The following is a 13,441-nucleotide window of genomic DNA, read 5'->3' as shown; positions in this document are numbered from 1 at the left end:
GGAGCTATAGGCCAACGGACACAAACAACAACATGATAATAGGTAACATATTATTGTTAGATGACTTAAGACGTGCTAATGCACGTATACGGGGCAAAGTATTTATTGTATGTAGTAATGAAGTTGACAAGTACGTACGTACCAATATATGGATGGCATTGCAGATTTGCAGGCTGATATTATTTCCCATGATTTATATATATAAACCCTTTGACTACTGATGGATATATTATACCCACGATCCGATCCGGAGCATCACAGTGGAGTCCAAGAGCAACGCGGACCTGGGACACCACATTAGAACCCAAGAGCAACACGGACCCGGGGCACCACGGAAGTGCCCTAACCCGAGCCGAGCCACGTGGGGCTCAGGTCGGATGGCACGACCCTACCCGAGCTCGGCCCATGGCGGGCTCGGGTAGGGTAGCTCGATATCAATCGAGCTCGGCACCACCCGAGCTCGAGACCCGACCTGACCCGGTCCACCCGGGCCCGGTCAAAGTAGTGATCTAACCATCCCCCGACAATGGGCATTCTATCTACATTCTACACTTATTACACACTTTGTCTTACCGAATCTTTGTAATAGCCAATTCCTACGGCAATTAATATAATATACGGTCTCACGGCCTTTTGCTATATCATTCTATATTATTTATATTAGGTTCTTATCCATATTTATTGATTCGGGTCCACCCCGGGTTAATTAAATCCATCAACTACTTTGATCAATTCGTCACTTGAAAATCAAGCAGCTAAAGATTGAGCTACTAAATTAGACATTGAAGATAAGTTAATTTCAATTTTGGTCCTAGATTTATATGTGACATTTTATTTTTAGTCCTTTCTTTCTTCAAAATATCAATTTTTGATTCTAGTATTACTGTGGCATGATCATTTTTTGTCCTCCATAAAAAAAACAGTTTAAATTTCGTCAAATACAAGAGCATTTCAATCTTCAATTTTTATTTTTTAAAAATTAAACATAAAAAAATATAGTGGGTCATCCTATTTTGTATAAAAAGATCGAAATGTCCTTGTATTTAATAGCATTTTAATGATTTTGTTAACGGAAGACCAAAAATGGTAATGCCACAACAATACTAAGACCAAATGAGAATGTTCTAATAAAAATGGATTAAAAGTGAACTACCACCTATAAATCTAGGACCAAAAATGAAATTAACACTTTTATATACAAATAAAATTCATGGAGTATATATATATATATATATATATATATATATATAGACTTGCACTCGGGTGCGAGCGGTTCGCCTAGGCGCGAAATAGGAATGGATTCTGTTCGTTCACGTGTCCAGATCTAATGAATGAGAAACATTGATTTTTTTAAAAAACACGGTGGCATTTTCGTAAATAATTGAACATCGAAGTGCAAGTAAAATGTATTACAAGTGCATGTAAAATGTATTATAGGTGCAAGTAAAAATTTACACTAAGCATCAATACTTAGTTGCACTTATAGTTCTAAGTAGTTGCACCTATAGTTCTAAGTAGTTGCACACATAGGTATAAGTAGTTGCATCTAGGTGTATGAATGTTTGCGAGTGGTTTTCAGGAGTATTACTACCCGCTAAACTCATATCAATGAATGTTAACAAGGCAAAATTACATGTACTTATAGGTGAAAGTAGTTGCATCTATAGTTATAAGTAGTTGCACCTATAGTTATAAGTAGTTGCACCTATAGTTATAAGCACACCCAGGTGCATGAATGGTTGCAGAAAGTGAATGCTAACAAGGCAAAATTACATGCACTTATAGGTGAAAATAGGTGCACTTATAAGAGATTTTACTTGCACTTCGATGTTCAATTATTTACGAAAATGCAACCGCGTTTTTTTTTTAAGTTATTAGATCTGGACACGTGTCGCGCGCTGATTCGTTCGCATTTTCTTCCTGGGCACTTATTCGCACCTGAGTGCCCCTCTCTCTCTCTCTCTCTATATATATATATATATATATATATATATATATATATATATATATATATTAGGAAATTTCAGACGAATTGAAACAACTGTCTGCATGGTGCCTTATTATTGTGATCTCTTTCCTTAGATATGATATAGACGCAACAGATCATAGAAGCGTACTTGAAAACAGCAGTACAGTGCAGTGAATGATGCATCTCCAGTCCTCCTGCATCCATCTTATATTAGAGATGTCTGTCCATTGTCAAATTAAAAACTCAGATCGAAATCAAGAAATACAGGATAGAGAACACGACAAGCGATGATAAGTTATCTTCATTCTAAGGTATTAAAAAACTCATATGGAAATCAAGAAATAGTCACCGGAGAACCATTTGTTCCAAAATCCTCAAAAGAGGCAGAAATGGAGCCTAACTTGTATCACGTTCTTCATTGCTCCATTAAGCCTATGAATATGAATGCTCTATATCAATATGTTGTTCCTTCAGGGTATGCCGGGAGCACCTTAACTGGCATGAAAATGTACTCCAGGGAAGATCTGATGAACCAAAACTTCAATTCGGTGATGAAGATGCAGAAGAAGATTTGGTAAACACAAATCTGAAATCTCTTTATTCTTATTAATCAAACTTTGCAGAAGAACAAAAACTGAGAATTCAGAATTTTGTTGCAGGGTAAAGTTCTTAAAGGAAAACAAACTATGGAGATGGATTGGAAGCAGAGGATTATCAAAGGAATTAAAGATGCAACCAAGTGGTTAGGAAAAAAAAAAAAAAAGGAACAACTACAGAAGCCTAAGTCCAGTAAAGCTGAACTCTAGTGGCCAATCTACAGTTGAATGTTTACAAACACATTTGCATATTCCTTAATTACAAATTTAAAAAAAAAAAAAGATTTTGAATGACTGCAAAATTGCACCAGAAAATTAAATAGCATGTAATCCTTGATCATTGTTAAGAGAGCAGAGACAAAGTTGTTCGTTCAACTTTGTATAGAGAGGAAAAGAAGTGTTCTTAAACCAACAAATAGTCAAATACCATGTAATCCTTAAGATCTATCAAGCCATCACATCACATGCTGTCACCGCATTCTGTAATATTGAGTTCTGGACACAATGCAATGACGACAACCGCCATTATATCCAAGTGAAGATGATTGTTGTTGCTATGTGAAACAGTGATGCTCCCTACTATGGCCTCCCCTGGGCAAATGGTTAGAACGTTTTCAAAGTCGAGAGCCGTTTATTTCCAATGTGGTAGCAGGCAGGCAGGCATGGATGTATCCGCAACAAGCTTCAAAGGAGCAGTGAAGCGAAGGATGCATCTCTTGCATCCATCTTACAATTGTACATTGTCTGTAAATGCAAAAATATAATGTTATCACTGAAAATATGAAAAATTATATATAGACATGCAAGAGATGAGTAAAAACTCGATCACAACTCAAGATATATCTAAGATGATTAGGTTTTAAAATCAACATGAATAATAGGTCTTACCACCTTCATTAATTGCAATTCATAACAATTTGTTCACAACAAGCTAAGAGGTTCCACATTGCTTACTTCTTTCTTCCAAACTGCAATTTCCAGTAAATGCACATAGTTTTAGATGAAAGCAAACTTAAATATATAGATGCTAGTCAAGGACTCTTTCTTTGCACACGTACGCTTATCCTGAATACTACTCAGTATATATAAAACGTTGAAGCTAGCTCAAGCCATATGGTGGTGCACCGGCCAGCTCACATTCATTCTTGTCCTTCATACTCACCATCTTCAATCACAACTCCATCTTATACCTTCAATACAAGCCAACAAGGCAACAAGTTAAGATAGCAGTACTGGAATCTTTAAATGCGTGTGTGTGTTGGTAAATTAAGAAGAGTAGAAATGAAGACTTGAACCCAAAACCTGATCAGTAGTTTTTGTTTTCCACCAAGTAGAAATCATCATTTGTCCTAACAATTCATTACAAGATCGAATACTTACTCACCACTTGCCAATAGCATAAAGGACTATTTATTTTCACAATTTCTTGTGCCATATCAGCCAATGTGGAGTAGGAGTCGAAGGAGTACTTAGCACTGGTCATATCACTCCCTATAGTTTACAGTATACCAATCTGAAGAAAACACATGCATAAGGGTAAAGCAAACTCCATTTTCAATTCACATATATTTTCAATCAGCAAGTATATATGATATGAGGGTAATGAAGTTGACCAGTGCCCATATATGGATTTGCAGGTAGATTTGTTTTCCCATGATTTATATAAACTTTGACAAATTCATCACTTGAAAATCAAGCAGCGAAAGATTAAGCTACTAAATTGGGTATTGAAGATAATTATACAAAGAAAATACCATAATACAACCAAACTAGTCCAGTAGATCAGATCAACAACCTTTTGCATTTTGTTTATTCAAAACAGATCTTTAATTAAGTAAAACTAATAACCATAATCACAATTCATAGCATTCACATATCACAAATAGCATAGATGATAGTGATAAAACTTGTTTAGGATAACTTACTTTCAATGGTGTATAGTAGGAAATTTCAGACGAAGCAATTCAACTGTCTGCCTTATTGTGATCTCTTTCCTTGGGTATAGAAGCAACTGAGAAACTTGAAAACAGCAGTGCAGTGAATGATGCATCTCCTGCATCCATCTTAGCGATGTCCATTGTCAATCTGTAAAAGCAAATATGTTATAGACATGCAAGAGATGATAAAAAAAACTCATAAATCAAGAAATAGCTAATATTATTAATTAGATTCTATAATCAACATGAGAGGGCATTGCAAATTGAATGCGACCTTGTTTGACTGGCAGTTTGATACCATTTGTTTATGATCGATCTATGTACGGGTTCCAAGATTGCCTACTTCCATATGCATCCTCATGTTAAAACCACATACATTGTTCCAAACTGCAATGTCCAGTAAATAGCCATGGTTTTAGAAAAAAACAACAAATGTAGGAAGCTAAGCCCTATATATAACTCAAATAGATAGGGATAACATGATAGTTTAGTATGAACATACCTTGAATAGTGTAAAAATTTATGGATTTGGAAATTCAAGACCAAACAACTGGCTTAAGGTGATATCAAGAGAAAAATTTGGAAAATCCCTTTCCTTGGATAGCAACATAGAAACTTGTTGCATAGTTGGCCGATATTGTGGATTGGAATTCAAACAAGATACTGCTATCTTTGCAACCAAAACGAGTTGTTGCATGACATTTCTTTTTGGAGTAGGTACTCGAGGATCTAACAGATCCTTAAAAAGCATGCCATCAATTGCTGAAAACGAGGATGAAGAAAGGCATGTAATGAGGTCTCCAGGATGTTTCCCCATAATCACTTCAAGTGTTACCACTCCAAAGCTATACACATCACATTTGCAGTTTACCTCTGCAGTGTAAGCAAACTCTGCAAATAAATACCAATTATATTAGACCATATATAAGGTCAAAAGGGGAAGAGAATAACAAGAAAAAAAAATATAATGGTGCAGACCCGGAGCTGTATATCCCATGGTTCCAGCAATTGAAGTCCAATTTGATGAATCAAGGCTCAAAAATCTTGCTGTCCCGAAATCGGAAACATGAGCTTCATGCTCAGAATCGAACAGAACATTGTTGCTTGATATGTCCCGATGAATAATAGGAGGTAAACAATCATGGTGCATGTACGATAAAGCTTTAGCTACAGCTTTGACCACATTTATCCTTTCCAACCATCCCAACTGGAGTGCTTTCTCATCATCACTCAAAATTTGTGCTAGACTCCCCCCTTGTAAATACTCATAAATCAAGAATGAATGTCTATTGTGAGAACAAAAGCCATAGAGCTTCACAATATTTCGATGCCTCAAATTTGTTAATGTGCTTATCTCATTTGAAAAACTTTTGAGATCATGCCACCTTTCATCATCTTGCATGCCTAATGTATGAAACTTCTTCACGGCAACAATCTGACCACTAGGTAGCTCGGCCCTAAACACACTTCCATGCCCTCCTACACCAATGCAATAACTGGAGTCGAAGTTCCCTGTTGCTTCAATAATGCTTTCATATGTCATTTTTCCATCAAAGCTCCATATTGTGAACAAATCTTTTGTAAAGTCTCTACGCTCCTCCACTGTATTTCTCATGGGTCGTCGAAAGACTAAAAGAACTATAATAACCACGGTCAATAGAAACAAACTTCCCAAGACTACTGATATAATTACTACCAAATTTCTATTCTTGCTATCAATTTGACTGTGTGGAGAGCAAGGCTTTATGCCAGAATGATTGCCACATAACCCTTTGTTATTACTCAAGGCAGCATATGGTGCTTGTAGAAATGCTTTAGTGTTAGGGATAGGGCCTTCCAACAGATTGTAAGATATATCAACAGAAACTAAAGCTGCACATTGAGCAATGCTTGATGGGATGGAGCCTGAAAAATTATTGTGAGATAAGTCCATGGTGTTTAAATTGGTTAATCCTCCAACTTGTGGAGGTATCTGATCAGAGAGCATGTTGTGACTGAGACTGAGATTTTCAAGGGATTTCAAGCTTAGCATATCAAGAGGAATCTTGCCCACAAGCATATTTCTGCTCAGATTCAATGTGATTAGGTGTTGGCATCTTCCAATTTGTGGGGGAATTGAGCCAACAAACATATTTGAAGCTAAGTTTAGCTCTGAAAGCAAATATAGTTCCCCAACTTCTAGTGGTATTTTGCCAGTAAGTTTGTTATTATCTAACTTTAGCATATACAACAATCTCAGCTTTCCCAAAGTTGTGGGAATCTTTCCAACCAACTGATTTGATGAGAGATCAAGAAACTGTAGTTGAGATGCATTGACAAGGTCAAGTGGGATATTTCCAGAAATTCTATTGCCCGACATCTTCAAAGCAGTAAGTGTTGGACAAAGACCCCAATTTGAAGATAATTGGCCGTGTAAGTTATTATAACTCAAATCTATGTAATTTAGGTTTGGATATATCCCAAAATCTTTTGATACATCTCCATAAATCTCATTTCCGTCAAGCCTAACTCTATTAAGGCTTGTACAATTCTTGAGACTTTTAGGAATCTTTCCACTAAATTCGTTGTTTGCAATAGATAATTTTTCAAGTGACTGGCCAAAACATATATTCTCAGGCAAAGATCCAGTGAGATGATTACTGCCAATTTGAAAACTCCTCAAATTAGTGAGATTGTTGAACTCAACTGGAATTTGACCAACAAGGTTATTTGAAAGCAATATTAGCCTTTGAAGAGATTTCAACTTTCCTAACTCCTTAGGAATGGATCCACGGAGCTGGTTTTTGTATAGATTTAAGTGTACCAACATTGACAAGTTCCCTATTTCTGGAGGGATTTGACCAAAGAGAGCATTTGATGAAAGATCCAAATACACAAGGGATTTTAATAATCCAATTTGTTGAGGGATATGGCCAGATAAATTGTTGCGAAAAAGGACCAAGAATTTTAAGTTTTGTAAGTTACCAATTGAAGCTGGAATTTGGTCATAGACTTGATTTTCAAGTAAAGAAAAATTTACCAACTTTGACAACTTCCCTATTTCTTGAGGGATATAGCCAGACAAATGATTATAGTCAAAATATAAAGCTGTCAAATCTCCTAAGTTCTCAAGTGAAACAGGAATTTGACCCGTAAGAGTGTTTGTCCGAAAATCCATTTGTACAAGCGAAATCAGCAACCCAATTTCTTGAGGGATCTGCCCTGATAGATTGTTGTTGTTTAGAGACAACACTTTTAAGTTCTGCAGGTTCCCTATTTCTTGAGGGATTTGACCACTGAGAGCATTTGATGAAAGATCCAACAATATTAGCAATTTTAACAATCCAATTTGTTGAGGGATTTTGCCACTAAGGTTATTTGAGTACAACCATAACCCTTGAAGAAATGTCAATTTTCCTAATTCCTTAGGGATGGATCCATAGAATTGATTTATAGATAGAGATAAATTTACTAACTTTGATAAGTTCCCAATTTCTGGAGTAATCTGACCTGAAAAATTGTTGCCATAAAAAAAACAACCATTTTATGCTTTGTGTGTTCACAATTGAAATAAGCATTTGGAAAGTGGGAGAGTTTTGATACAATGACAAATGTACTAGCTAGTCATACTAACAAACCCAATTTCTTGGGTAATGTAACTCTAAAATTGATTACTTTTAAACATATTGACTCCGTTTGGTAAAATATTTAGGCTATAGCCAATTTTAGTTTGTTTGACTACTCTTAGCTGTTTGACTTGGTTAAATAACTAATATGAGTGTTTGATTAATAGCTTTTTGTAACAACTTATTGCTCCAAAACACTAAGGCCCTGTTTGGTAAATAGTTAGTCTATCAGTCAATTTTGACTTATTTGATCACTATTAATTGTTTGATTTAATTAAAATATGAGTTAATACCCAAAATCGTCCTTGACTATAGTGGTTTTTCTCAATTTCGTCCTAAACGACTTTGGTGACCTAATATCGTCCCAGACTTTTGTGTTTCGCTCAATTTAGTCTCAGATTTTTGTGTTTTTGCTCAATTTAGTCCCTCATTTGTTATTCTGTCCATTTGGTGTTAAATAAATAGACACTTTAGTAATTTTAATATTGGCATCTCTTTACTCATAAACATGTGAACTGCGATTCACAAGAATGCTAAAAGTGTTTTAATTCACAAAAGTGTTTTAATGCTAAATGAGTTAATTTTAATTCACAAAAGTGTTTTAATGCTAAATGAGTTAATTTTAATTCACAAAAGTCTGGGACGATATTAGGTCACCAAAGTCGTTTAGGACGAAATTGAGAAAAACCACTATAGTCGAGGACGATTTTGGGTATTAACTCATTAAAATATCAATACAAGTGTTTGGTTAATTAACTTTTTGTAACTCCAAAATGCTAAAATTCAAAAAGCTACTCCAAACAACTTTTTCAATTAACTTTTTGAGAAAATAAATTATACCAAATAGCTATCAGCTAACAGCTAATTTACCAAACACCTTTCTACAATCAACTAATGCTATCAACTAGTTATACCCTCTAATTAACCCAATCAGCTAATGCTATGAACTAGTTATACCATCTAATTAACCCAATCAGTTATCGGCTAACAGTTATTACCAAATAGGGTCTAAAATTCAAAAAGTTACTCAAAGCACATTTTTCAATCAGCGTTTTGGAAAAGTCATTTTGTATGTAATAATCTATCAAGCTAAAAGATAATTTACCAAATATATTTCTACAATTAACTAATGTCATCAACTAGTCAAACCCACCCTCTTAATCAGCTAACAACTATTTACCAAACACCCTATTGTATTAAATTTCACAAAGATGAATAATTTCTATGTTACAATGAAAAGTGCCTTTAACAAAGATGAATAATTTATAAAGAGGCAAGAATGAAAAATTTAAATCCTTAAGCGTACCTCGTAAGCCAAAACCAGTAAGGTCCAAGCTTATAATGTTTCCATCAGCGTTGCAGTGAATTCCAGTCCAATTGCAGTGACTGCCACCATCAACCCAGGATGACAATAGTTTTTGGCTTTTGCGGTCGAGGCTGGACTTCCATGTTAACAGAGAAGCCACTTCATTTGCTATTTGCAAATTTTTGGCAGAAAATAAAGAATGGGTATTTGTAGAGTTGAAAAGGGAAGCAGAAACTGGAGGAGAGGCAAAGAGGTGTATAAGAAGCAGTTGGAGTATTATAAAAGCAGGATTTGCCATTGTGAAAGGATTGATGAGAAAAGGTACTAAAAAGTGAAAATGTATTGGGTGCGTGGGAAGGATCAAACATGTAGAGTATATATATATATATATATACAGATGTTTGCGCGTATCCTGGATTTATTTATTTGAGAAATTTTATATTTGTATACATTTAAAAAAGAGATAATTCTGATTTAATGCACTGCGAGGATGTAAATTACGGTGACTCCCACACTATCGTCGTCGATGTTCGAACTTTGGTCTCTTCTCTCAAATACTGTTCACTGAAACTATTGAGTTAAACCCGTGCGGGCATTCAATTTTAATCTTAGTATTATTGTAGTATTATAATTTTTTTTTATCTTTTATCACCAAAACAGTTTTAATATCATTAAATACAAGGTGTTTCGGTCTTCAATTATGAATTTTTTTTTAAAAAATAAATATAAAAAAAATAAGGATTCATCCTGCTTTGTATAAGAAAATTCAAATATTTTTGTGTTCAATGACATTTCAATGACTTTATTGATAAACAACTAAAACTGATCATGCCACAATAATACTAGAATCAAATGATCTGAAGATGTTTTAATAAAAAAAAAACTAAAAATAAACTTTTATCGATAAATATATGACCAAAAGAAATAACTACATTTTGCTCCGATCACGGTGTATTCGGCGTTGCTCCATTCCGGGGTGCGGACTTCGAGGGGCTTTTTCGGCATTGCGAAGTTTTCTTGGCAGCGGAGATTTTTCCGGCGAGGTGGGGTTCCGGTGAGGCTCCGGCGGCGAATCCGGTGGTGGTGCAGTGTTTCTGTCGGGTTCGTACGGCGAGGGGGAAGGGTGGCGCACGGTGGTGGCGGTTGGGCGCGTTGTGGCGTCGCCTGGAAGCGGGTTGCGGCCGGGTGTGGCGTGGGCGGTCTCCGGGCCTCGACGGCGGCGTCTCGGGGCGATGGGGTTGGCCAGGTGGTCGTCGACGATGGGGGTTGACGGGCGGCGACCGGGATGGTGGCGTGTGGCCGGCGGGTTCGTGGGGGCGTTGTCGGGTTTGGGGTGGGAGTGCGGTGGAAGAGAGAGAGAGAGTGAGGGAGGGGGGGGGGGGTGTGAGGAAGAAGAAGGGTTTTTGATTTGGGGGTTTTTGAGATTTTTAGGGATTTGTGAAGGTTTAAGAAGGGAGTATTCCCTTAAGGTTTTAAGAGACACTCATAGTCTAGTAGTTTGGAACTTGGTTTTATAAGTGGGGTGTCTAGGGTTCCATTCTCATTGGTAGCATTAGTTTCCTTTGTTGTGTGTTTTTGTCCTTTTCCTTCTTTTGTCTTCTAGTGGTGGGGAATTTGATTGGTCCTCCTTGTGGTCTGTTTGTTGTCTAATTTTTTCTTTTTACGCTAGAATATTTTGATTTTATTTAAAAATGATTCCGGAGTAGCTAAGCTAAGTAGTTTTTCTACAAGGGTGGTTACAAGGGGTTTCTTAGTCTATCCTAAACCGAATTCGTCTTCTTGGTTTTCCTCTGGTGGGTGCGCGTGGTCCTCGTCTTCCGGGGTCATGTTCTGTTCGTTGAGGTTGCCCTCGTTCCCAAGTTCGGCTTGCTTGCGGCTCATGATGAATACTTTTCCGGGGGCACCGTGATTCCCTTGGTTGCTTGTGCCTCCGTGTTGGCCCATGTTCACGGGGCGTGAGCTTGAGGGTTGTAAGCAGTGGAAGGCCTTGTGTCCTTCTTTCCCACAGTTGAAACACCGTAAGGGGTTCCCCATGCAGTCCCTGCCCCTGTGGCTTTGGTTGCATTTTGGGCAAGGGAAGCCCCCTGTATTGGCTTCGTTGTTTCTTGGGGATGGTCTTTGTCCATTTGGGTTGTTTGGCCTCGTGCTGGTGTCGGTTCTTGTTCTCTTTATTGGTGGTGTACCTCCTCCTGTGTTCCTTTTTCGAATCTGATCTTGAACCCCACGTTGTAGTAGTTGGATTCGGTAGAGGTTGGCAGCACTGGAGTAAGCCTCGTTGAGGGTCTGGGGTCCGCTTACTACTAGTGCTTTCCGATCTTCGAAGTTGAGGCCCGATACAAACCTTTCTATTTTTGTTGATTCTGTGGGGACTAACTCTGGCGCGAAGCGTGCCAGTTCGAGGAATCGTTTATGGTATTCCGTGATGGTAGTCGTTCCTTGTTTTAGGTGGAGGAACTCTTCGTGCATAGAGGCTCTTACGTGTGCCGGGTAGAATCGTTCTCGCAGGCGTGTTTTCAGGTTTTCCCAGTTGAATCCTGGTTCTTGCCTGTAAGTGGGTCCCTCGTGGATCCACCAAAGGTCTGCCGCGTGTCCGAAGTAGAACGAGGCTATCTCTACACGACGTTCTTCTGGGCATTCTACCAACCCTAGAATCTTGTCGAAGGTCCGTATCCATTCTTCGAGGATGGTGGGATCTTCTTCTCCTGAGAACGTGGGTGGTCGATGGTTTGAAACTTGTCGGGCGACTTCTGAATTTGCGTTCGGTGGAGGGAATGGTGGCCTGTTGTTGCGGAGGGCTACGTCGCTTAGTGCTTGGGCGACCTGGGTGAGTTGCTGTAGGGTTTGAGCCAGGTGGTCGTGTGTGGTGGGTTCCGGAGTCCTTGATTGTCTTCTGTTTGGTGCCATGTTGCTTGATCTATAGAGTCAATGTTTATAGTGATTTAGAGGGTTGCACCCTTACCTCGGTGTGATAAGCGAAGGGAGTTTATTTAAATTAGGGCGGGGTAATGTGAGGGGAGGTCATGTGTAGATTTCTCAATCTCACCGCACGTCCTAAATTCCTGAGTCCTATGTTCTTAAATTCCTGGAGTTCAGTCCTAATGTTCTAAAGCCTGGTCTTAAGAGTCTTATCCTAGGGTCAAACTTAGGCTCTGATACCATCTGTAACACCCTGGAATTTTTCAATTTTTAAGACTTATATAATAGAGGTAAATTCTCATTAATTCCCAAAAGTATAATATAAGAGTATGGGGTGCTATGCCACACCTGAGCTAGAGAACTCAGGTGCACAGGCTAATTATCTAAAATCCTTAATAATGTCAATACATAAGCATGGCACGCAGGCCGAAAGGGAACTACCTACTCTACACTTCCAATCTCTAGCGCGCTCCAGTGTCTACTCATCCGTGCCTGAAAGCCAAATATATCTGTTCAGCGAGAGATGCTGGTAACCCACTCCAACGCGTTGAAATACATTATAGATAGATATATATAGATATATGAAAAGTCATTTCGAAGCAGGAAGATATATACTTAAGTGACACTACTTTAAAACCAGGAATAGACTCAGCAATTAGGGACAAGCACATCAAATAATAAATAGTTATGTAGAGATAGTATCACCAGGAATACATGTTTCAGGTCACCAATCATTTTTCCATTCCAAACACATCATCATTCATATCACATAATCATTGATGGCGCCACGGGACCAATCGCATGCCCCGAACATGAGGGTTAATGCTTATAGCATTAACACGGCCCCACAGCACCCTACCTCAGTACCGCGGTACGAGGGGAGTTGATCGCAACCAACCCTTTGAGAACCGCTGACGAACTCAACGTCGGACCACGATCCGACACACCGCTGATGCACACAGTCGGTGGACTGCGATCCCCTTTACAAGGGGGGACTTACAACCCTACACACCGTCGATGCGCACAGTCGGTGGACCATAGCGGATCAAGCCCGGCTTACCGCTGAGCTATACTCAGTCGGTGGGCGAAGATCCTCGGAAACTATGGCCCTA

The 13,441-nt window shown here is 38.3% G+C and overlaps 1 protein-coding gene and 2 long non-coding RNA genes across 4 annotated transcripts; all 3 read right to left on the bottom strand.

Moving 5' to 3' along the window:
- Nucleotides 1-3,100: 3,100 nt before the first annotated feature.
- On the bottom strand, nt 3,101-3,738 carry LOC109193301. Its single transcript, XR_002056253.1, has 3 exons — nt 3,703-3,738; nt 3,454-3,533; nt 3,101-3,309 (listed from the first exon to the last, which is right to left on the bottom strand). It is a non-coding gene; the product is annotated as an uncharacterized LOC109193301 (long non-coding RNA).
- Nucleotides 3,739-4,498: 760 nt separating this feature from the next.
- LOC109193293 lies at nt 4,499-5,178 on the bottom strand. Of its 2 annotated transcripts, none has more exons than XR_002056244.1 (3): nt 5,005-5,178; nt 4,777-4,889; nt 4,499-4,650 (listed from the first exon to the last, which is right to left on the bottom strand). It is a non-coding gene; the product is annotated as an uncharacterized LOC109193293 (long non-coding RNA). The 2 variants fall into 2 exon arrangements; XR_002056251.1 differs by having other exon boundaries at nt 4,801-4,889.
- Nucleotides 5,179-5,231: 53 nt separating this feature from the next.
- LOC109193829 (MDIS1-interacting receptor like kinase 2-like) lies at nt 5,232-9,711 on the bottom strand. Its single transcript, XM_019344660.1, has 4 exons — nt 9,414-9,711; nt 5,481-7,991; nt 5,374-5,393; nt 5,232-5,264 (listed from the first exon to the last, which is right to left on the bottom strand). Exons 1-4 carry the CDS (start codon nt 9,709-9,711, stop codon nt 5,232-5,234), a joined length of 2,862 nt encoding a protein of 953 aa, XP_019200205.1.
- Nucleotides 9,712-13,441: the final 3,730 nt, after the last annotated feature.

The sequence above is a fragment of the Ipomoea nil genome, unplaced genomic scaffold (genome assembly GCF_001879475.1).
Source record: "Ipomoea nil cultivar Tokyo-kokei standard unplaced genomic scaffold, Asagao_1.1 scaffold0222, whole genome shotgun sequence".
In the NCBI taxonomy this organism is placed as follows: Eukaryota; Viridiplantae; Streptophyta; class Magnoliopsida; order Solanales; family Convolvulaceae; genus Ipomoea; species Ipomoea nil.
The sequence above is the reverse complement of the archived record's forward strand: the minus strand, read 5'-3'. Positions and strand labels throughout refer to the sequence as shown.